This window comes from Zootoca vivipara, chromosome 1, assembly GCF_965207765.1.
Source record: "Zootoca vivipara chromosome 1, rZooViv2.hap1.1, whole genome shotgun sequence".
Taxonomy (NCBI): Eukaryota; Metazoa; Chordata; class Lepidosauria; order Squamata; family Lacertidae; genus Zootoca; species Zootoca vivipara.
In genome coordinates this window covers 9,563,865-9,585,559 of record NC_142582.1, presented here as the reverse complement: position 1 = coordinate 9,585,559, position 21,695 = coordinate 9,563,865, and the positions used below count along the sequence as shown (strand labels likewise).

The window sequence follows — 21,695 nt, the reverse complement described above, 5'->3', positions numbered from 1 at the left end:
TCCCCCTGAGGATGTGGCATTAGAGCTGTCAGCAATTCTGACTGCATTAAGAATTTTTGTTTGAAATAAAACAGAATTGTATACAGTACTGACTTTCATAGTCCATTGATGGCCTTAAAGTCACCTTATTTATGATTTTTGTTCTTTAGTAGTTGGGGGCACTTCAGTCTCCCCACTTTCAGGTTTTGTTGGATACCCAGGCGTCAAGGGCAATGAACTAGTTGACCAGGCTGCCAAGATGGCAAGCTGCCTTGCTTTCAATAATAAAAATGTGCCATCAAGAGACTTTCTTTGTATTCATTCATCCATTCATTGCATTTGTATCCTTTATCACCACCTCCCATTATTAAGTCCAACACGAAAGACTGGTGGCAAGAGCTGTGGGAAGACCAGACAAACTTTAAGTTTTGAAAGCTGAAACCTGTACTTCAGTTGTGGTTAGCCACCTTGCTTAAGAGCTGAAGGAAGAAAGTTGTCTCGACAGCACCAGGTTTGAGAGCTGCCAGACTGCTCCTCCAAATGCCACCTGGATGGTCCTTAGGCAGCATGGTGGAGGCAAACAGCAGTGGGGGAAAGTGGAAGAGAGAGGCTGCATTAGACACCCAGAAGCACAAAGGGGTGGGGGTGGGGAGACAGCTCAGAATAGTACTGTAAATTGATTTTTTCAAAATCTGCTTTTAGTATAGTTAAATGCCAAGCCTTTTTGGTAAGACACTCAGGTCTCTTTCGGGATCTCTCTGAGCATTCTAGCCTTTACCTGGAAAACAGAGAGAGCCAGGCAGGGCAACTGTTGCATGTAGCTTTCCATGCCTTCAGGCCTAAAAGGTTAAGGGCTTAGGCACTATGAAGTGCCTTGACAACTCAACTACACTCACTTCATTCTTGTGAAAGATGCAAGGGGAAGAAGAGAGGGAGAAGGGGTTGCAACTTAGGCAAGTGGGATGGGTGATGGGTGAGCATTGCCTCAAATCTTATTTGCAACGCTGCAGATACGCTCTGATGCTAACATACCATGGCATTTCATGGGTTTTCGGCTGGGGCACTTGTCTAGTGTCACAAATAGAATGGTGGTGCTATTAGTAAAACAAATCCCTATCTACAGAAAAGGCTTCATTGTGTAGATATTTCATTGAACTGGAGCATTAAAAGAGCTGTCTCTGTTCACACACAGAAAAACATGTAAACACAGATTTAAAATACCTCAGTGGACAATTTAAGAACAAATTAAATTGTTTCCAAGCATGGAAGAAAGTATTCTCATGTAAAATCTTTTGCAGCTGCACTGGCTCCCAGTGGAGTACAGGGTCAGATTTAAGGTGCTGTTTTTGACCTTTAAAGCCCTTCACGGCCTAGGACCCTCATATTTATGGGATTGCCTCTCCCAGTATGCCCTGCGGAGGACCTTAAGGTCCATAAATAGCAACACCTTAGAGATCCCAGGCCCTAAGGAAGTCAGATTAGCCTCAACCAGAGCCAGGGCCTTTTCAACATTGGCTCCGGCCTGGTGGAACGCTGTGTCTCATGAGACCAGGGCCCTGCGGGATTTGATTTCTTTCCGCAGGGCCTGTAAGACCCTGGCCTTTGGCCTGGAATCAACTTGATCCCCTCCCCCTTTTTCCTTTTCTGATTAGGCTGCATTTTAATTTTAATGTATTTAATCTTGTTTTTAAGCTGTATTTTAATTAATTGTTTCATATTCGGTGTTAGCTGCCCTGAGCCCGGTCTTGGCTGGGGAGGGAGGGGGTATAAATAAAATTTATTATTATTATTAAAATCGTACTTGTCGGAATTTGACCTGCTTTTATTCTTAAATTCTATCTATGCTAGACAGTTTCTGTTTGTAGTCCTTTTAAGTAAGAACAGAAAATTTACTTGCTAAAGGTTTCTGTTGGATTGATCCTTGCAAAGTTTAGGACAACTTTTGTACACTCTTGTGTGAGTTGGTGTTTGGCAAATAGTGCAGTTTCTTTAAGGGAAATAAAGGTCAGTTTGCCTGGGGAAAAGTCACATAGATTTTTAGGAGCTTTTCAGAAAAAGGGACAGAAGCATGGTAATGAATACTGTAGTTGACTTGAATGAGAATGTAGAAAGTGGAGAAACCCAGGGAATCAGGAATGGGGTGGGCAGATGAGTCATGATAATACGTAGTGATTTAAGGGTCCCAAGAGAATGGCAAGTGTTGAGACAGAAGGGGTTGCAGTATGTGGGGGTTATGTGGAAAAAGCATTGAGGAGATGGGAAAACTAAAGAGATGTTGCATGCACTAAAAGGTGGGCTAACAGTAATTCTTATAAATAAATTAAAAGTATTGAAGAAGCCTACATGTAAAGTATATAATAAAATCAAATCCGGCATGACGCTCAAGTGCTTTTAACCTTTCCTGATGTGTGAACAGTTATTGCCTGTTACTGGTTTCTGCATAACAGGCGAAACCATTTAGAACCTTTAATTTATTTATTTTAAAAATACTGTGTAAGCTTCAGTTAATCTTGCACGCAGTGAAACAGGGTATTCTATTGCGCGACATTCACATTGCCTACACTTTTCTCTAATTCATTCAGGTTTTTTAAATGAATGCTCTGAAATGCTGGCTTGTTATGATTGTTCTTAATGGCTGATAGCCTACTTCTCTGCTCCTTTAGGACACCCATTCATGAATGCTTGCTTTGTCCAATGCAGCCCCCCTCTCTCTGTAGGATTCTGTTGTGCTATAGGGGAGGTGAAGCTCTGTTTTGAAGTGGGATGAATTGATATTACTTTGCCACAAAACCAGAGCTATAGGGCAGTTTCCCTATAGGGTTGTAGTCTCCGATCTTTAGCGGTAGTGTAGCAGATTGAGCCCCTTATAATCACTGCTAAAGGGCAAAAGTGAAAATGACGTATAACTGCGAGGTGTGGAGTCTGTTACACGTTAAATTTATTGCAGATGAGTGAATTGTGGGTGAAGTACCCTAGCCCCAACCTCTGCTAAATGTTCCAGGCCTAGTGTCTAGGCTCTGACAGATGTACAAGTTAGGAGGCTGAGCTGCATTGTGTGGCTGATGTAGCTTGGGCGCTGTTGAGTGAAATTTCCCTGCCTTTCCTCTGATCCTTGAAGGAGGGGAGAAATTTGTTCAAACTGTAAACATGGCTCAGAGAGCTTACAAGGCCTCAGACACGGCACTTCATTTATGAGGGCATGCCATTTATTTTTGCTCCCTCTTGTGAGCCCATGTTTAATTGTTATATATCTTGGTACAGTACGGAGAACCTTTAGTTTTGAGAGTGGTCCCATTTTGGTTCCAAACCAATTGGCATGGGGCACACATTCTGGTGTTGAAGGAAACAAAATGCAGCGGTGTATCACCACCACTCCTAAGCCAGGGATCACCAGTGTTGTGCTTGCAGGCATATACGGTATGTGCATGTAAGTCTTCTTTGGTACCCACAGGGTTTCCCAGTGCCCCCCACCTCCCAATTGTGCTGGAACATGAATCCCTGACTGCAGTAGGCAAAATTGGAACAATGCTGCTGAATGGTTATCTGAGAGTTGGCAAAGTGAACACTTTTTTTGGGGGGGGATATGATTTTTATTAAATTTTCTGTTTTATAATTTCAGATAAACATTTTACATCCTTAAGATATCAGTGACTTCCCTTCTTTCCATGATTCATTTTGCATATCTTATATCCCTGCATATTTTGCAAAAAAACAACAACTATACCAATCGGTTTTCCATTTTCCCATCCATCAAAACTTATTTACACTGTTGAATTTATCTTAATGCTGCCAGCATTTTCAGGTGACAATTATTTTCCATATATTCAATAAACATTTTCCAATCATCTTTAAATATACAGTGGTACCTCTACTTACGAATAACTCTACTTATGAATGTTTCTACTTACGAATGGCGCTCCGTCCGCCATCTTGGATGCGGTTTAGATAGGATTTTTTCTACTTACGAATTTTTAGATAGGGTTGCTTCTACTTACAAATTTTTTCTCCCAATGCATTCCTATGCGATTTGACTTACAATTTTTTTCAACTTACGAATGTGCGTTTGGAACGCATTAAATTCGTAAGTAGAGGTATCACTGTATGTTCTTCTTGTTCTCTTATTCTATATGTTAAGTCTGCAAGTTGTGCATATTCTGTCAACTTAAGTTGCCAGCCTTCTTTGGTTGGGACCTTGCTCATTTTTCATTTTGGGGCTAACAGAACACGAGCCACAGTCGTTGCATACATAAATAACCTTTTCTGACACCTGGGAATTTCAGTATGAGTTATCCCCAACAGAAAGGACTCTGGTTTTGGGGGGAAGGTAATTTTAAACATTTTTTTTCCAATTCATTATAAATCATTTCCCCATGCTCTTTTACCTTTTTACATGTCCAAACAAAGTGAACACTATTTGTTGCTTTCATCACCTTGTTATAGGCATGACCATGTGTTTATAAATGCTTTGGGTCATCTTTGCAATAAAACTTGTTCCATGGCGCTTTATAGCTTCCGGCTCCTCTGGGAACAAGTTGCTTTGCAGCGCTGGAGAGGACACATAGCAGGAATGATTGCATCAATAGCCCCCCGCATTTCACTCTTCCAAAATGAGGCTAGGGCCATGACACAATCCTGAGCCTTGTCAACCATAAAATATCCTAGTGCATTAAAGGATCTGTTGATAAGCAATAGCAAAATTGTAGAGAGATGGGATTGCAATTATTTGCCTCACTTTGACAAAGTTAACGGGTTAAAGCAGGGGCATTAAGGAAAATGTTCTGTAGCCCCCCAGAAAAAAAAGCCTGCTATTAGGTTGCAGAATACAGTTTCAGTTGCATCTGATGAACTTGGTGCTTTAGAAACATATAACCAGATGGTCAGCTTTTCTGTTTTCATCCAAATGGACTCTGACTGTTTTCACGCTGAATCATATTTCTGCTGTTGCCAAAACTGATTTCATTGGTTACTTTAAAAAGCAAATTACTAGTTTTGAGTTGAAAGATGACTACACGTTTGGCTTGCCGTTGACTCTAGAAATGCGGCTCTTGCTAAAAATGCTGGAGTGCTGATTTATTGACTGCATTCACTTGGCACTGGTTGGAATAATAGATACGGGAAGGCAGGATGTAACCTTTGCTGGTTTTGAAGATTATGTATTTCTTAGCTGGTGTTCCCTTAAGTTATGAATAGCTCACAGCTTCTTTTCCCTCATATTTTCTTTTCTGTTACTTGAAGCAGAACAAACCATGTCATGAGGCACATGGCTAATCATGACTTACGGTACATAGTACAAAGAGGAGGAGGTTCTCCTGCCAGCTATATAGGGATGGGGAATATGTGATGACGACACTTTAGATGCTCTTGGACAGGCATCCCCAAACTGCGGCCCTCCAGATGTTTTGGTCTACAACTCCCATGATCCCTAGCTCAGTGTTTCCCAACCTTGTGCCTCCAGATGTTTTGGGACTACAACTCCCATCATCTCTAGCTAGCAAGACCAGTGGTCAGGAATGATGGGAATTGTAGTCCGAAAACAGCTGGAGGCACAAGGTTGGGAAACACTGCCCTAGCTAACAGGATCAGTGGTCGGGGAAGATGCGAATTGTAGTCCAAAACATCTGGGGGGCCGAAGTTTGGAGACTTCAGCTCTTAGCAGCCTCACCCCTGTTAACTATACACTTTGTATGTTTTATTCAGTCTTTTAATTGTTGCTTGATTTGAATACAGGACATTGGGGAGATTTAGTTAGATGCAGCAAACTGGCTATCAGGCATCCGTTAAATATTTCACTTGGTACAGGGTGACCTGGCATAATGCTACATAATATGCTACATGGTACATAATGCTAAGCCAAGCCGTGCCTTAGACTACAAACAAGCAAACATTGGCATTTCCAGGAGGAAGATCACGGCCACTGTACTCTTCTCATTCCCTGTTTGCTGTGCTACCTGGCATTAAGCCAGGGTTTGACTTCACATCTGATCCTGGACTCGTGCTTTTATCTTATCTGGAGAAAAGCCAATCACTAATCAGCGGGTGGTGCTGTGGGTTAAACCACTGAGCCTAGGGCTTGCTGATCGGAAGTAGGCGGTTCGAATCCCCCCGACGGGGTGAGGTGCCGTTGCTCGGTCCCAGCTCCTGCCAGCCTAGCAGTTCCAAAGCACGTCAAAGTGCAAGTAGATAAAAAGGTATCGCTCCGGCAGGAAGGTAAATGAAATTTCCGTGCGCTGTTCTGGTTTGCCAGAAGCGGCTTAGTCATGCTGGCCACATGACCCAGAAGCTGTACGCCGGCTCCCTCGGCCAATAAAGTGAGATGAGCGCTGCAACTCCAGAGTCGTCCACGACTGGACCTAATGGTCAGGGGTCCCTTTACCTTTACCTTTAATCAGGGTTTAATTTACCTTTACCTTTACCTTTAATCAGGAACCTGGTTATCTGCTTGTTTGCACAAAGCCTGGTTTGGCTTCCCATATGTACAAGTGAAGCCAGTATCTTGTGAATATTGTATAGAAAATGTTGATTAGGTATTCTGGAAGAAACTGCTTTTGAGTTCACTGAGTTAGGAAGGGTAAGAGTGGTAAATCAATGGATTTTCCCTCCCCTTTTCCTGTATTTATATTTGCAGTGGTCATGGAAATCTGTTGGACTAAAACCAAGGTGCAGTATTTCATTCATTTTGGTCAATTTTGGTATAAAAGAATGTGCCCAAAAAGGGCACAAGAACTATCTCCAGACACTTGGGCACCTAAAAATCTGTTGTGGGCAGGATATCCGTCATGTTGTTGTTTAGTCGTGTCCGACCCCTTGTGACACGACACGCCATAGTACACCACAACAATTTCCTGAATATACTTCAAAGGTTGAATTGTTGAATTTGGAGAGAGTGATAGGTGGGTGCACAGATTACAGTTGCATGTGCGCCTGTCCTCATTGGCTGAGAAGTTGTGTTTATTATCTCACCAAACTAGGCTATTATTATTATTATTATTATTATTATTATTATTATTATTATTATTATACTGCCCTATACCTGGAGGTCGCAAGGTGGTTCACAGAACAAGATCAACATAAAACGCCACAATATATATATTCAGTGCTTTCTTTCTTTAAAAAAATGTTTAGGGGTACTCTAATTTTCCTACTCATATTGAAATACTGCCCCTCAATGAGGCCAAACTTATATTCACAAAATGTTTAGGGGTGTGCGTACCCCTGCGTCTCCCCGGAACAAAGCACTGTATATAATCAAAATAAAAACAACAGCCCAGTAACACACACACACACACACACACACACACCAGTTTACATTTATATGTAAATACTGCTCTCTCCAAGGTCTCTGGGTGACTTTTCCATGCCATTAATCTGTACAATGGACGGGAAGGGGGGGGAGTGGAAGAGGAGCTGGCAGATATGAATGTACTCTGTGCATTGGCCCAAGGTGTGGGAAGGTTCAAAGAGAGAATGTCACCTGTTACCTCAAAGTAGTTCATATGAAAATGTTGCATTTCTGATTATTTTGCTTTTCCCTTTCAGTCCACAGATAAGCAACGGGCCCTAGAAGAAACCAAAGCATATACAACACAGTCTTTAGCTAGTGTAGCCTATTTGATCAACACCTTGGCCAACAATGTTCTACAGATGCTGGATATCCAGGCATCCCAGCTTAGGCGTATGGAATCTTCAATCAACCACATTTCACAAGTGAGAAAACTTGTTCTTTATGTTTGCTTAGTTTGTATCAGGCACCTAGTGTGGTACAGTGGATAGGATGGGACCCGGATCATAGGGGGGATCCGAATTCAGCCCACTAAATGCATTTGATGACTTTTGACAAATCTGCATCTTCACAAGGTGGTTGTGAGGATAAAATAGTACAGGCTTCCTCGACCTCGGCCCTCCAGATGTTTTTGGCCTACAACTCTCATGATCCCTAGCTAGCAGGACCAGTGGTCAGGGATGATGGGAATTGTAGTCTCAAAACATCTGGAGGGCTGAGGTTGAGGAAGCCTGTAATAGTATAATAGTAATATTCATGTGGTGGAAGGTTAGGAGACTCATAGAGATGTTGCCACAGATACAACTTGAAAAGAATTTGGCTTATCAGTATGGTCCAGAAAAACTACCTTACTGCAGTTTGCAGTAGCAGGTCAAACTTTCTTAAAAAGTAAGATGACTTGTTTTCTTTTTGCCTTCAAATGGTGTTTATAATGAAGACATTTTAGGGAATAATTCTAGTAGATTGGAAAAAAAATCCAGGTGGCATGCATTTCTCCCCTTTTCTCCTGTTACCTTGACTTTTGTTAGTTTAAAATCTTGATCATCTTTCTAAAATTTGTAATTTTGATATGCATTATTAATGCAGGCAAGGGTAGTATGGAGAATGAAATGTCTTTCTGCTAGGAAATCAATTACTCCTTTTTAAATATGATAAATGTTTGTCCTGGAGCTTTAAAAAAATAATAACAACTTCATTGTGAAGTCTCAATTCCACTTGCTTAATACTGGATAGGAAAATTTCTTCATAGCCTCTGTGTAAAGAGCTTTGATTGGAGCAGACCTTGCCGTCTCTGCTATTCTACAGTCTCTGTTATAAAACAGTATATGCATAATGGGACATGACTCATGAAGGTTCCTAGCTGGGCTACATGAAGATTTCCAGTGTAACATTAATTTACACTGATTATTACGAGTTAGTGAATGTTAAAAGATTTAAATGTAATTTGTGATTGTGCATTGTAGGTCCCAGTTTTCAGAATGAGTGTTTTGTTTTTGTTTTCTGGGTACCCCTACTCTCTGGTAAAAAAATTTAAAACAATAATTCTGGCCAGCTAAAAACTATTAATTCATTCATGCAAAATGTTGTAATTATTGAAGTGGTATGGTTTGAGTAGAGAAGAGTTATGTTTATAAAATTTGCTAGAATGTGCAATGTATTAATAGTTTAAAGCAAGCTAATAGAGCTTTAATGATATTTGAAAAGCAGATTTTGAAAATTGAAACATTAAAATATATTTTTGATAGCCCTTGTGTAGAGAATAATTTCTTTTCCTTGCTGGCTTTTTAACGAGCTTTTAAAAGACTCTTATGATAAGTTCATCAAAATAGAAGTCTGTACATGACTGGATAAAGGCAGTATTGTTTTTCCTTTTTTGCTCAGTTAAAAGATATATGGCAATTGCATAGTAGCACTTTATTTTTCTTCACTTTCTAATCTGACTTGCCAGTTTCCTAAATGATCCATTGTACCAATGGGTTTCCCATGCAGTATTGTTCTCCAAGTATAATTTAACCTCCTAGTGAAAGATCCTGGTGGTTAAGCCCCAGTCATGTTTTTTGCATGATGTCATGTTGCAGAATGAGGTCAGGGCAATGTCACCAGGTGAGACCCTCATCTCCATCTCCCACAATGCAACCTGTTGCAAAGCAAAGTTGTAATTCTTTGCTTGCTCAGCCGAGTCTTTCCTAGCAATGTTTGGAATGGCCTTTGATGGTAGCAGCATAACTGTAACCATTTGTATAACACAAGAGGAGATAGCGTCACAGAAGGAATCTCCTGGGATCCTAGAGCCTGGTGCTGCTGGTCTACCACCTCTTCCTGTAAGAACATTGAGGCATGAGCAGTATCTGTGGTTCATGTTTCTGGAAGTGACGTCTCTGCCAGGACATCTGCTCAAGTTACTTTTTCTAACAAGAAAATTAAAGCTGACATTTGGGGAAAATGTTTATATTGAGCATGGTAATGACCACAACAATATATGCCATCTATCGGTCGTCAGAAGCATCAGGGGCTAGCTTTTAAGTCTTGCTATGTTTACTTGCCGTATTTTTCCGTGTATAAGACACCCCCATGTATAAAACGCCCCCTATTTTTTTGGTACTCCAAATTTAGAAAACACCCCTTAGCACTACCCATGTATAAGACGAGCCCCAATTTTAAACCTATTTTTTTGGTTAAAAAAACCTAGTCTTATACTGTACATGGAAAAAATGTGGTATATAGGATGCTTTTATGGTAACATTCCTACTTAATTCAGACATTTTGGATTCCCCCATCCCATTTAGGCAAATAAGAAAATACTGTACAGTGTATCTGTATAAACCAAAAATTCTGATATTAAATGAGAATAAATATAAGTTATATTGGAACTTAGGGGGAAATTCAAGATATAGTACTGACACCGACTAGCTTGCTTGATGTGTCTTAAATAATTTCATTTTTCCAGTCATTAATCTCTAATATTTTAATTATTTTATGCTCGCAGACAGTTGACATACATAAAGAAAAAGTGGCCAGAAGAGAAATTGGCATCTTGACCACAAATAAAAACACTTCAAGAACTCACAAAATCATTGCACCAGCCAACCTGGAGAGACCAGTTCGCTATATTAGAAAACCTATTGATTATACAATCCTAGATGACATTGGACATGGAGTGAAGGTAAGTGGTAATGTGGAATAATTCTGATTGATGAGTCTCCCTGTATGTTTTCAGAATGCAGCATGGTAATCCTTACTGAACTCCTATTATTCCTTCCGTATTCCTGTCTTTAAAAAAACAAAAACCCCAACCTCCCTGCTTTTCTGGCTGCTTGTGATACCTGTATTTTGAGAAATGGGTAGAAGGCTTTCAACATGGGAAAGAAAGCATTTGGTGCCATTCCCTCCATTTGGATTTGGTTGTCAAACAGTACTTTTGTGACAACAGAGTATGTCCCTCTCCCTTGTCTGTTTGCATGTCCCAGATGTTGCCATGACCCAGACCCAGACATGACCATGTGTGTGGCACTGGCCTCCTCCAAGATCAAATACGACTTCCAGATTTGCATGATGTGCAAAATCTAGGGACTAGCTTCCTGTGTGTCTGTACTGGGAATTTTTAAATCATGAAAATAAATAAGTGAGATTTAGTCTGCAGTCTGCATGTAGCTCTAACATCCCTTGTAGCCGAATCTAACATATTGCTAAATTGCGAATCGAGTTACATGTGCAGTTTGTCTGCTTGTTTTGTGCAGATACACATCTGATTGCATGTTCAATTTTTGTTCCGTTTCTTGCATGTCTTTTCCTAAAGTACCCTTTCCCTGTGGTATTTTCGCAATTCGTTAGGCATATCTCAAGAGTAATGTGAATAAGAATGATTTGCAAGGCTTACAGCCATTCAGTCAGAACATTTGCAGCAAGATAATGGCATAGTGGCATGCCATTTATTTATTTCCTTGGGAATTATTTGAGCTTGCAGAGAAATAAATTTGTAGTGCAACCCTAACCATACCGACTCAGAAGTAAGTCCTATTGAATTCCATGGGGCTTACCCCCAGGTAAGTGGGGTTAGGAGTGCAGACTTAGTTCCTCATATGATGGCTCCTGAACTACATACAGGCATTACATGCCTGTTTACATTTCAAAAAAGTGGAGATAAATCTCATCAGTGAAGCCATAATGAACGTTTAAGTACACAAATATATTCCAACATTCTTCGCTTGGAGGCAAGTGTCACTTTAATTAGATAAGATAACTTAACTGAAAATGCACAGTTTTTGAACAAGTACTAGTCTTAAATATTGATGAATTTGAAACCTATTCTAGTGCCTTTTAAAATGCATGTATATAAGCTATTCAGATTCTTACAAAGCTGAAATTGCTGTACCAGTTACACTAATGTTTACCCTTGAAGTGTAGAAAATGTAGTGTCTCTTTGATTTATGGAGTTACATTCTCTTTTCAGCAGTGTAAATATCAAGGAGACAAGTAGTGCATGCACACTGTATTATCTGAAATGGAAATTCTGAGTAAAACTTTTGAAGAAGAAAGAAAAATGCACAGACAATAGTTACAGTGCTATACTATCGTTAATCATTAAAGCTTTAAAAATGTAGCCGAATAAAACATAATGCTGATATTTAGAGATTTTAGTTCAATTCCACTCTGAATTTGCTGCTCTGCAATTTTTTTTTTGCAAAAACATAACATTAAAAAACCCTCGGTTTTTACAATTATAATAAAAATTAATTATTTGTAATCGCTTCATGAACAATCTGGTTTTAAAGATTATTTTGAAAAAAAGTTTTGCAGAGCAATTCTATAAACCATGACTATGAAAATCTTTTACAAAAGTTATTTTTTGTTAGCTACATCTCACAAGTAGAGTGCATAAGCTGGACCCATGACTGGCTTATCAAGCAAAATTGATGAGGAAAAATTAAGTTTTGGGTTTTAATTTAATAAATCAAAGATAGTAATGTGTATATTTGATCAAGTAATCTGCAGTGTATGCAGTTCCATGAAACCTCCTTTAAGGATGTTAGGTTAAACAGCAGAAGGCTTGTGAGAACATCTATATTGGGTAAAGTCTGGTCACACTCATTGTCTCTGGTATTGAATGGGAGTTGTGAAATATGCCACACATATAATTAAAAAACCTGAAAATTATTATTTATCAGTTGGTTAAATTGCAGTACATACAGTAGTAAGATTTGCTTCATTTTACTCTAAATATTTTTTTTAACTTAGTCCATGTAGAAATAAGATGTTGGTTGCCAGAGGGTGTTTCACGGGTGGGTTAATAGCGGCTCTCTAGCTCTGTCTCATGAAATAGTGGTTGAAACATTGAGTGTTGACCTTGGAGTTAATAGTGTCGTGAGATGGTTCTAATAGTGGCTTTATAAATTTCATCTTGAAAACCACTACATATTCTGCTTTAATCACTCTTTCTATGACAGGGGTCCCCAGACTACGGCCCGGGGGCCGGATGCGGCCCAATTGGCCTGCCAATCCGGCCCGCGGCGCCGCCCGCCGCCCGCTCTTACGGCGCGCAGCGTGGCAGCGCTCTTCCGGGTCGGGAAAAAAGCGCCAAAAATCCTTTGTGCGCATGCGTATGGGCCTCTCCCGACCCAGAATAGGTCATTTCTGGTGCACTTCTGGGTCGGGGGAGGCCCATACGCATGTGCACAACGGATTTTTGGCGCTTTTTCCACCCTGGAAGCGCGCCACCGCGCCAGTAAACGCCCGTGCACATGCGCACGGGCGCGCACTCCCCCGCCCGCCGGCCCGCACAGGCGCGCGCTCCCCCCGTCCTCCGGCCCACCCGCGATCGGCACGGTGGGAACCGGCCCAAACGCCGGTAAGTCTGGGGACCCCTGTTCTATGATCTACTGATACATTATTTTGTTGATGCTAAATGCTTAACTTCTTTCTCCCCCCCCCCTTTCTCTCTTCATATCCTGAAGTTTCAACTAACCTTTCAATGCTTTTCTTCCTTACCTCTTTTATTTGCTTCATTTATGCATTAAGTGGTTGCTTAGATTTAAGGTAAGAAACGACAGGGCTGAATTTCATTCTTATTCTTCAGATTATTACATTCGGGGAGAGTGATAATTTCTGGTGGGTGGGGTGGGAGGGAATACTGCCTTGAACACCCTTCTTTGGTCTTAAAACATTTTTTAAAGCATAAGAAAATGATGGCCATAAGGACCTGGATAATTAGCACAGCCCTTGGAATGGATGATTTTCATGATTAAATATATATATATATATTTGTGACCTCTGATCTCCCCCTGTGTAATGATCTTTTTATCCTATATATGATGTGCTTTGATTACTTTTATGAATAGTGCTTGAATTTGCAAGCTTGCCTGTCTTGAAAAATCAAAAGTAATGTGGGGCATGATTCTTTTATGAAAAAAAATGATGTTTACCAGTTAGCCATTTACAGCCCACTTCTGGGACTGCGAAACCTGCTAGGAAATACGTATAGTACTTACGTTAGACTATTATTGCAAGTCAGTACACTTGCACAAATAGCTATGCTCAAATAAAAAACATAAACTATATTGCGAAACAGCCCTTATTTACATGGATTTCCCTACACTTTGTAGTGTGAACAGTATTAAGAAGAGCTTAACATTTTTCTCAGTGTTGTCATGCTTGAATACATTCAATCATGTCATGGTGTTTGCAGTCAAAAGTTACAATATAGAAAAAGATGGGCATGCGTAAATTCCATTGGAAATCAATCTGATTGAAATGCTTGATGGTATTTGTGATCCGTCTCTTTCAGAATTGCATCCAAAGACATTTTAAAAATTCAGTTACTTTTAAGTGTGCTCAAGGGTTTCCGGCATCCAGTGGGTTTCTGGGTTTTTTTATTGGAACAATATATTCTTTCCAGTCCTTGACATGTCAGGAATTAGTTGTTGTGCAACATATCTGGCTTGCCAGCTTGGAAAAAGCACATTGCAGACCCCCCTGAGCACATGAAGCTAATTGTGTAGCTCCCATTGGAAAAGCAGCGGAAGATTTTGAAATCTGGTTGAAACTAATTAGAAATGTAAAGATCAGGTAATTGATTGTTCACTATGTTTAATTATACCAATAATTAAAATGTAATTTAACGTAAGGCAACCAAGGCAACCTTCTTCAAGTTTGGAAATGTGGAGCATTCTTTCTGGTGTCATGAGAATCAACTGTGATGAGGAAGAATTAAGCCAAACTCAGGAAATTATTTCTAACTTGCTCTGCATACTCAAATTATTTCCAGCAGCTTTATATCTTAGCTTAGATGAGAGATTCTTTAAGGATAGGTAAAAAATAGCTTCTCATAAAAATGGATCAACATTGCACAATTCCTCCATCTTATATATTTCTGCATATGTGTTTACTGCTTTCCAACATCCGTTTAGGAGTTTGAGTGTAGGTGCTCAGTTGGAACTGAACTTGAAGGAGCAAGCAAGCAGCATTTCTTATCCCTTTTTCTGAGGATAGTATTTCATCATTGGTATTCATAGTCATCCTAAGAATGCTATGAAGAATAATTCTTCCTAGAGCTGAATTATCATAGAATCATACAGTTGGAAAGGGACCACGAGGGTAATATAATCCAGCTCCCTAAAGTGCAGGAATCTTTCGCCCAACATGGGGCTCAAACCCATTGAGACGAAGGGTCTGAGCTAGACTGAGTGGAATTATCCATATGAAATTGCTGTTAAAGTCCAGCTTGGAACATGTGTCTTCAACACCCATGCTTATTAATTAAGCAGCCAACCCATAATCTAGCCAGTTTATCTATACTTGGAATCTGCCATCTTCTGTCAGTGATTGGCAGGTATCTGCAGCTTGTTTAAAAAGCAGCCAACACTAGAATCATTAATTGATCCCTTAATTATCCCTGGCTCCTAGATGCCTACTTAATATGTTACAGGTAGGTAGCTGTGTTGGTCTGACGTAGTCGAAACAAAATAAAAATATGTTGCCTTGCATTACTTTAATAATATAATAAGATTTCAGGAAGAGCAACCTAGCATTCTTCAGAAGGTACTTAAGAAGCAGTTTAATGGTCTATGGGGGATACTTTTAAGAATGTGTTACAGCTAACTCCTGTCATCTAGGAAAGATGCCAGTCTTACTTAGGAGTAAGTACTATTGAACTCAGTGGGGCTTGCCACTAAGTAACATATAGTGCTACCAATGCATATTGCCATAGTTGTGTCTAGGATTGTAGTTAACTGAACATAGCTAGAGACAGCATGGTATAGAGTTTTGAACTTGGATCATAGACATCCAAGTTCAAATCTTCACTCAGACACAAAGCTAATTCGGTGTCCTTGGGCCTGTCAAACTTTTTCACCTTCATCTGCTTCTCACGGGATTCTTGTGAGTATAATATGGGGTAATTTCTGTGTATGCTTCCCTGAGCTCCTTGAATGGGTGGCATACAAATGTGAGGCAATGATTGAAGGTGATGAAAATATATCTGATGTAACTGACCATGGTAAGGAGCTCTCAGCCCCCAAAGCAGATATGTCACTCTCACCTTGGTTTTCCAAGTATCTTTGAGCTGAAAATGGTGAATCTGTTTGTGTGCCCATGCCCTTAACTGGTATAAATTTTGACATAAAGGGGGTGCAATGCGGAAAGGGACTTCCCATTGATATATTTATTTAATTCCGTTTGTGGATCAATAAAAACATTTCACTACTAGGCTGACTGCAGAGGTGTACACATTCTGCATTTCCAGTGTTCGGCCTCCTCAATGATCAAACTCCAAGTCTTCTATCATATTGGCCGGGTAGCCAATATGACGCCCTGCAGATGTTGTGAACTACAACTCCCATCACCCTGTCAATGCCAGCTGGGAGTTTGACTCTTAACAACCTCTGGGGAGAAGCTTCTCAGATGTAGCCGTTTTTTGTGTGCACTGGAGCGCATTGTATTGTTTGTCAGGTGTTGCAATTGAACCAACCCCGTGCGCAGAGACCCTTTGTTCCCTTTGCCAGGTTCTTGGTTTTGTGTGAAGTTGGAAAGTCTCAGCAGTTGTACAGACCTTTTCCCCTACTCCCCATGCTTGGCCGCTTTATTGACTTGGGTGAGAGAAGAGGGGCTGATGCGGGGAAAGGAACCCTTTCCCCTTTCCCTCTGTTCAGGACCCTGGAAGCAGCAGGGTCTGTTGGAAATGTTCCTTCCGCACCCCCACTGCTTACACTAATGCAAAACACCAACTTAAAATCTGCAGGGTATGGTTGAATACCACTTTGATACCAATTGCTGAATAATTTGTATTTGCTGCTGCCTAAACCACACACACATTTAGTGAGGAAATGCTGTTTTCATTGTTTCAGTGGTGCTTTCCTCCTTAATAATTCTGCATGACATGCAGGCAATATTAGATTATTGCGAGCGAGCTCCTAAAGCAGTTGGCTGAAGGAGAGATGATGTTTTGAATTTTAATCAAGGGAAGTATAAAAAAATGTATAATTGACAAAGACTGTTCTCTGTTTGCTGAAGCTTCACAGTTCATTCTGAAGATAAATTAAGAACCTCTTCTTTCTCTCCCCTGCTTTCCAGTTATTGAGTTTGGGAAAATACATATATATTTGGGATACTTAGTTCACTTGAACAATTTTGTAGCTTGTTTTTCCTTTCATTGCTTGTTATACCTCTGTTGGCTCTTAATTTTCTGAACTAAGTAGTAGAGCGGAGTACAAGAAAATGGGGCTATGTATGTTTTGTAAAGGATTCCATCTTTTTGCATCCTCCTTGAGGGTGTTGATTCTTTAATCTTTTCATTTGCACAGACTTTCTTCCCCCCTTCCCCCCTAGTTTCTTGCCAATCTGGATACTGTTAAATCAAAGCCGTGTAATGAAAATGGCAAACAATCTTAGTCATTTCTGGCTTCTAAAATAGCCATGTAAAATCAAAGTTGCTTCTCTTTTAATGTCAGGCATATGTGCCACAATCCTGAAACCTTTTCAGCACTGCTAAGTAAGGGTTTGATTGTCCCCACAGAAACTTTTGCTTTCTTTTCTTCAAAGCCTAAAATATCTTGTCATTTAACAAGCTGCTTTTGAAAATCCTCGTGTCCAAATCAGTTTGTGTGTTGTGGAGCTGTTACGCTGTAAAACCCAAGCTCCAAACCCCATAAGGCTAATAGAAGGGTTCCCTAGATTGTGACCACGGAACTGAAATTGAGTATGGTGGGTTTCCTTCCTTCGCACTTGCATCCTAAAATGACACACACGTGATACTGCTTACATTTTAAAATCTATATTAGCTTTTAAAAGGCATGCTTAACTTGTTGCAGTTAAGCATGCCTTTAAAAAGGCTAAAAGTGGCCACATGAGTTTTTCCTCTTTATGTGTACATGCTGATGATCTGTGGCCAATCATGGCTCTCTGCTGCATGTACCTGTTGTAGCAGAGTGACTATATCTACTTCAAAGACAATGGCATACTTTGACTGTGCGAAGTAGCTCTCAACCCATTTTAAGATAAATTCTTGTTCTAAATGCTGTGGTTTTTGTGTGGAAACCCCACAAGGTCACAGAAATTTTCATTGCGCCTCTGGCAGAGGACAAAAGCCCAGTGATTGTGAGAGGTTGAGTCGCACGCCATCATAAAAGAAAAATCATGGAGTATATTTTTTAAAAAGCATTTTACTTGCTTGCCTTTTAGTGTGTATGGAACCTGGATAAATGTTTCCATGCCTAGTAGTGAATCTCAGATATTGTATGTAGAAAATGCAGTGTAATGATCTTCTCCAAAATGTATCCAGGAGAAAAAGGGAAGGCATGTTATTTAGCTGCATTTATACAACCATCCTGTAACAATCCTATGGGCCAGTTATTGGGGACGGACAGACAACTTTTGGATCCAACTTTGAAATTTGAAAACTTAGTTTTCCCAGATTCAAAGATATTTCAAGGTTGAGGTGTCTTTTCCATGATGCTCTACCTCATGCTCCATGATGTGGTGGGTGATCCTGTCTTGTAAAAGTGTTGGTTTTTAAAACATGAAATTTTAGATTCATAGTCCAGGGATAAGGTAGCTTTCCTAGCAACACACACACACACACACACACACACACACACACACACACACAAACACACAAACACACACAGGCTCTTTCAATACACAAACAGAAGTATTAGTTTTCTCGTGTTTGTGATTTACGCAGAAACAAGCAGTGAATTTTTCTTTAAAAAAATCAACCCACCGTGATGCTGATGAACACAAAACATTGAATTATTCATATCTTGCATTTGCAGCATCGTAAATGTAATTTGTCATCAGCATCTCATGAAACAGATCAATAAAATGGCTACCAATCCTTAAAAAAATGAGGTGATCTATGGCAGAAATAACTCTTGGTGATATAATCTTTCTTTTATAAACAAAATGTCGCTTCTTTTTTTTTAAAGGTCATATTTTATTAGGGTGGTGTTGCAAGTGAAGCTTCATTTCATATATGAAGTTGATTTATGGAAGTGCTTAGTGCAGATAGAAAGTGTCTAAATAGATACTTTGAAATTGTTTTCTTTCGGGAAAGACTGCAGTGTTTAGACCAGGCATCCCCAAACTTCGGCCCTCCAGATGTTTTGGCCTACAACTCCCATGATCCCTAGCTAACAGGACCATTGGTCAGGGATGATGGGAATTGTATTCCAAAACATCTGGAGGGCCGAAGTTTGGGGATGCCTGGTTTAGACTATAAAGCTGAAAGACCAGGCTTCCTCGACCTTGGCCCTCCAGATGTTTTTGGCCTACAACTCCCATGATCCCTAGCTAGCAGGTCATGGATGATGGGAATTGTAGTCTCAAAATAGTTGGAGGGCCGACATTGAGGAAGCCTGTGAAAGACTGTATGGGACCAGCCCAAGTGCCCTTGAATGACAAGGACAAAGGGAGCTGTGGGTGCAGAAGCAGCAACATGCCCACTGCTACGCTGGCTTCTGTTACCTCAGAGCAGGCTCTTTTCAGCAGAAAGAGATATTCACTGATACGTGGCCAGGTCTTTGCATTCCTCTTGGGAAGTGAGGATGCCAGATTATTTCTTAACTTGAGCTTTTAGGGTTTCCCCCTTGTGCTTTTGTAATACGTGGTATAAGGGTTTCAAGTTACGTATAACTCATTCCCTGTCCTGGGCACATCTAATAGCTTCATAGACACTGCAGGTTGGTGGTGGGCAACCTCTTGCCTTACCCCCACCCCCACCCCGAAGTTGCTGGGCCCAAACTCCCATCAACCCTAGCTAGCACACTCTAGTTGGTCAGGCGAGAGGAGAGTTGGAATCAAATGACACCTGCAGGGCTGCAGGTTCCCCACCACACAGTCAACAAGAAACAAGTGGTTTCCTGAAATATATATTAAGTGCTTTTGAGAGACACTCCATGTGTTGTGCTGTGGCAGAGTTGCATTTGCTACTGCTAGAATGTGTAGCCGGGGAGCCCTAGCCAAACCTCTAGACGCGCCCCCTGGACGCATGCAGTTCAGGGATGCAGTTCAGAGTGGTTGGGGGAACCCGGCCAGATGGCGGGGTATAAATAATAAATTATTATTATTATTATTATTATTATTATTATTATATATTGTGGCCCTCCAGATGTGGTTGGACTGCAACTCCCATCAATCCTAGCCAGCATAGCCCAGTGGTCCAGAATCCTGGGAGTTGTAGGCAAATACTATCTAGAGGGCCACAAGTGAGCCACCCCTGATTTGTATTATAATACATGAAGTTTGGAAACCCATTTGGCTTCCATTTATACCCTGCATTTCAGTAAAATATCTCATTTGTATTTCTAGGCTGCGGTTCTAAACCTACTTTCTTGGGAACAAACCACATCAAACCCCGTGGGGCTTACCTCTGAGCAGACACGGGCAGGATTTGCATAGCTAGAAATACAATGAGGGAAATGCTGCTGCATTGAGCCTAGTAAGGAAAGTTTGCCTTGAGATAGGCACACTTTCCTTGATGCTGGTGATTGGAAGTTAAATGTGATGGTCTAAAGGCAAATGCAGTCGGAACAACTCTTAAACACGCCATAGAATCACAAGTCCTTTGAGCACATCTTAACTATTATATGTAGAAATTGCACATAGGTGCATGGCCACTGGGGCTTCTACATTATTATTATTATTATTATTATTATTATTATTATTATTATTATTATTATTATTACTACTACACATTCCCCTGCTTCTTTAATGTTGCAGATCAGTTCCCAAAGGATTCTTAATTTATTCTCCGTCATTGACCTGAAGAGTTCAGTGAGGTTTGCTTTTCTTCCCATTGCCTTTCATGCAGGTTAGTACACAGAATATGAAAATGGGTGGCCTGCCTCGTACCACGCCACCCACCCAGAAGCCGCCCAGTCCGCCAATGTCAGGGAAAGGAACGATTGGGTAAGTACAACTTTATGCGCATCGGAGAGGGGGCAGGGTGCAAAAAAGGGAAGGTAAAAATCCGTTCTTGCTTTTGCTATTGCTTCATGGCTCATGAGTGCCTCAAAATGACATTGTGGGTTTTGGAGGTGTCTCGTCTCTCTCCCCTGTAGGCAGATAGCACATTCATAGCATCGCCAGGAGGTGGAAATAATGCTTGAATAGTTCCTTTCGGCAGGAGCCTTTGGGGCTTTTGTTTGTAGAGTAGTTCTACACTGCTGTACCTAGAAAAAGTAAAGGCCCTGATTATCCAGTACGACATGAACAGAGAAATTTCATGGGCCCAGTTAGGTCCACTGAGAAGCATGGCACCAGCATGCGGAGTGTTCTTATAGGCTCAGTAGAGTCCTGCTTTCTCTCTTCCTCTTCTGACCAACTAAGTGTGCAGGCAGATCGCAGGCACCATGATTGACCAGCGATTGGACCAGGAACTCTCTGCATGCTTCCCTAGTCTGCCCCTCTCCTCTTAGTACAAGTCACTGATGCTTCAGAGCAGGTCACTGACTTTGAGAGGAGAAGGGAGAGCTGGCTGGGGACGGGGGTGGCATGCAAAGACCTCCTTTTTTGGCACTGCCTTCTTGTGCTCCGTGAAGGGGGAGTAGGAGAATTGGACTCTGTTGTGCCCAAGGGAATCCTTCACAGGCACTGCCCCATGCGGTGGACTGGATCCTGCCCTGTGCATTTTCAATATGAACAGTAAGCAGGAGTTCTACACTGCCTTGCCCAAAGGTGTTTGGTGTATTTCATTGTCTGAAATTGCTTCCATACATATGTTTTTCTTGTGTAGGCGTCACTCTCCCTATCGCACACTGGAGCCAGTGCGTCCTCCAGTGGTACCAAATGACTATGTACCTAGCCCTACCCGTAATATGGCTCCCTCGCAACAGAGCCCTGTTAGGACAGCTTCTGTGAATCAGAGGAATCGCACTTACAGGTATTCAGTCTGCTCCTGCACAAAATATTAACAAATAATTAAGACACATAACACAGCTTTATAGTG

The 21,695-nt window shown here is 40.9% G+C and overlaps 1 protein-coding gene across 8 annotated transcripts in view; it reads left to right on the top strand.

The window, feature by feature from the left end:
* Positions 1-21,695, top strand: part of ABI2 (abl interactor 2) — a 52,388-nt gene that overhangs the window by 14,391 nt on the left and 16,302 nt on the right. For 4 of the 8 annotated variants that reach the window (XM_035137709.3, XM_035137700.3, XM_035137680.3 and 1 more), the window contains exons 2-5: positions 7,516-7,683; positions 10,245-10,421; positions 20,559-20,656; positions 21,483-21,629. In XM_035137709.3, the coding sequence (XP_034993600.1) occupies positions 7,516-7,683; positions 10,245-10,421; positions 20,559-20,656; positions 21,483-21,629 (590 nt within the window). The remainder of the gene's footprint in view (positions 1-7,515; positions 7,684-10,244; positions 10,422-20,558; positions 20,657-21,482; positions 21,630-21,695) is intronic. The other 4 variants (XM_088671273.1, XM_060281951.2, XM_088671112.1 and 1 more) reach the window with 1 other exon arrangement.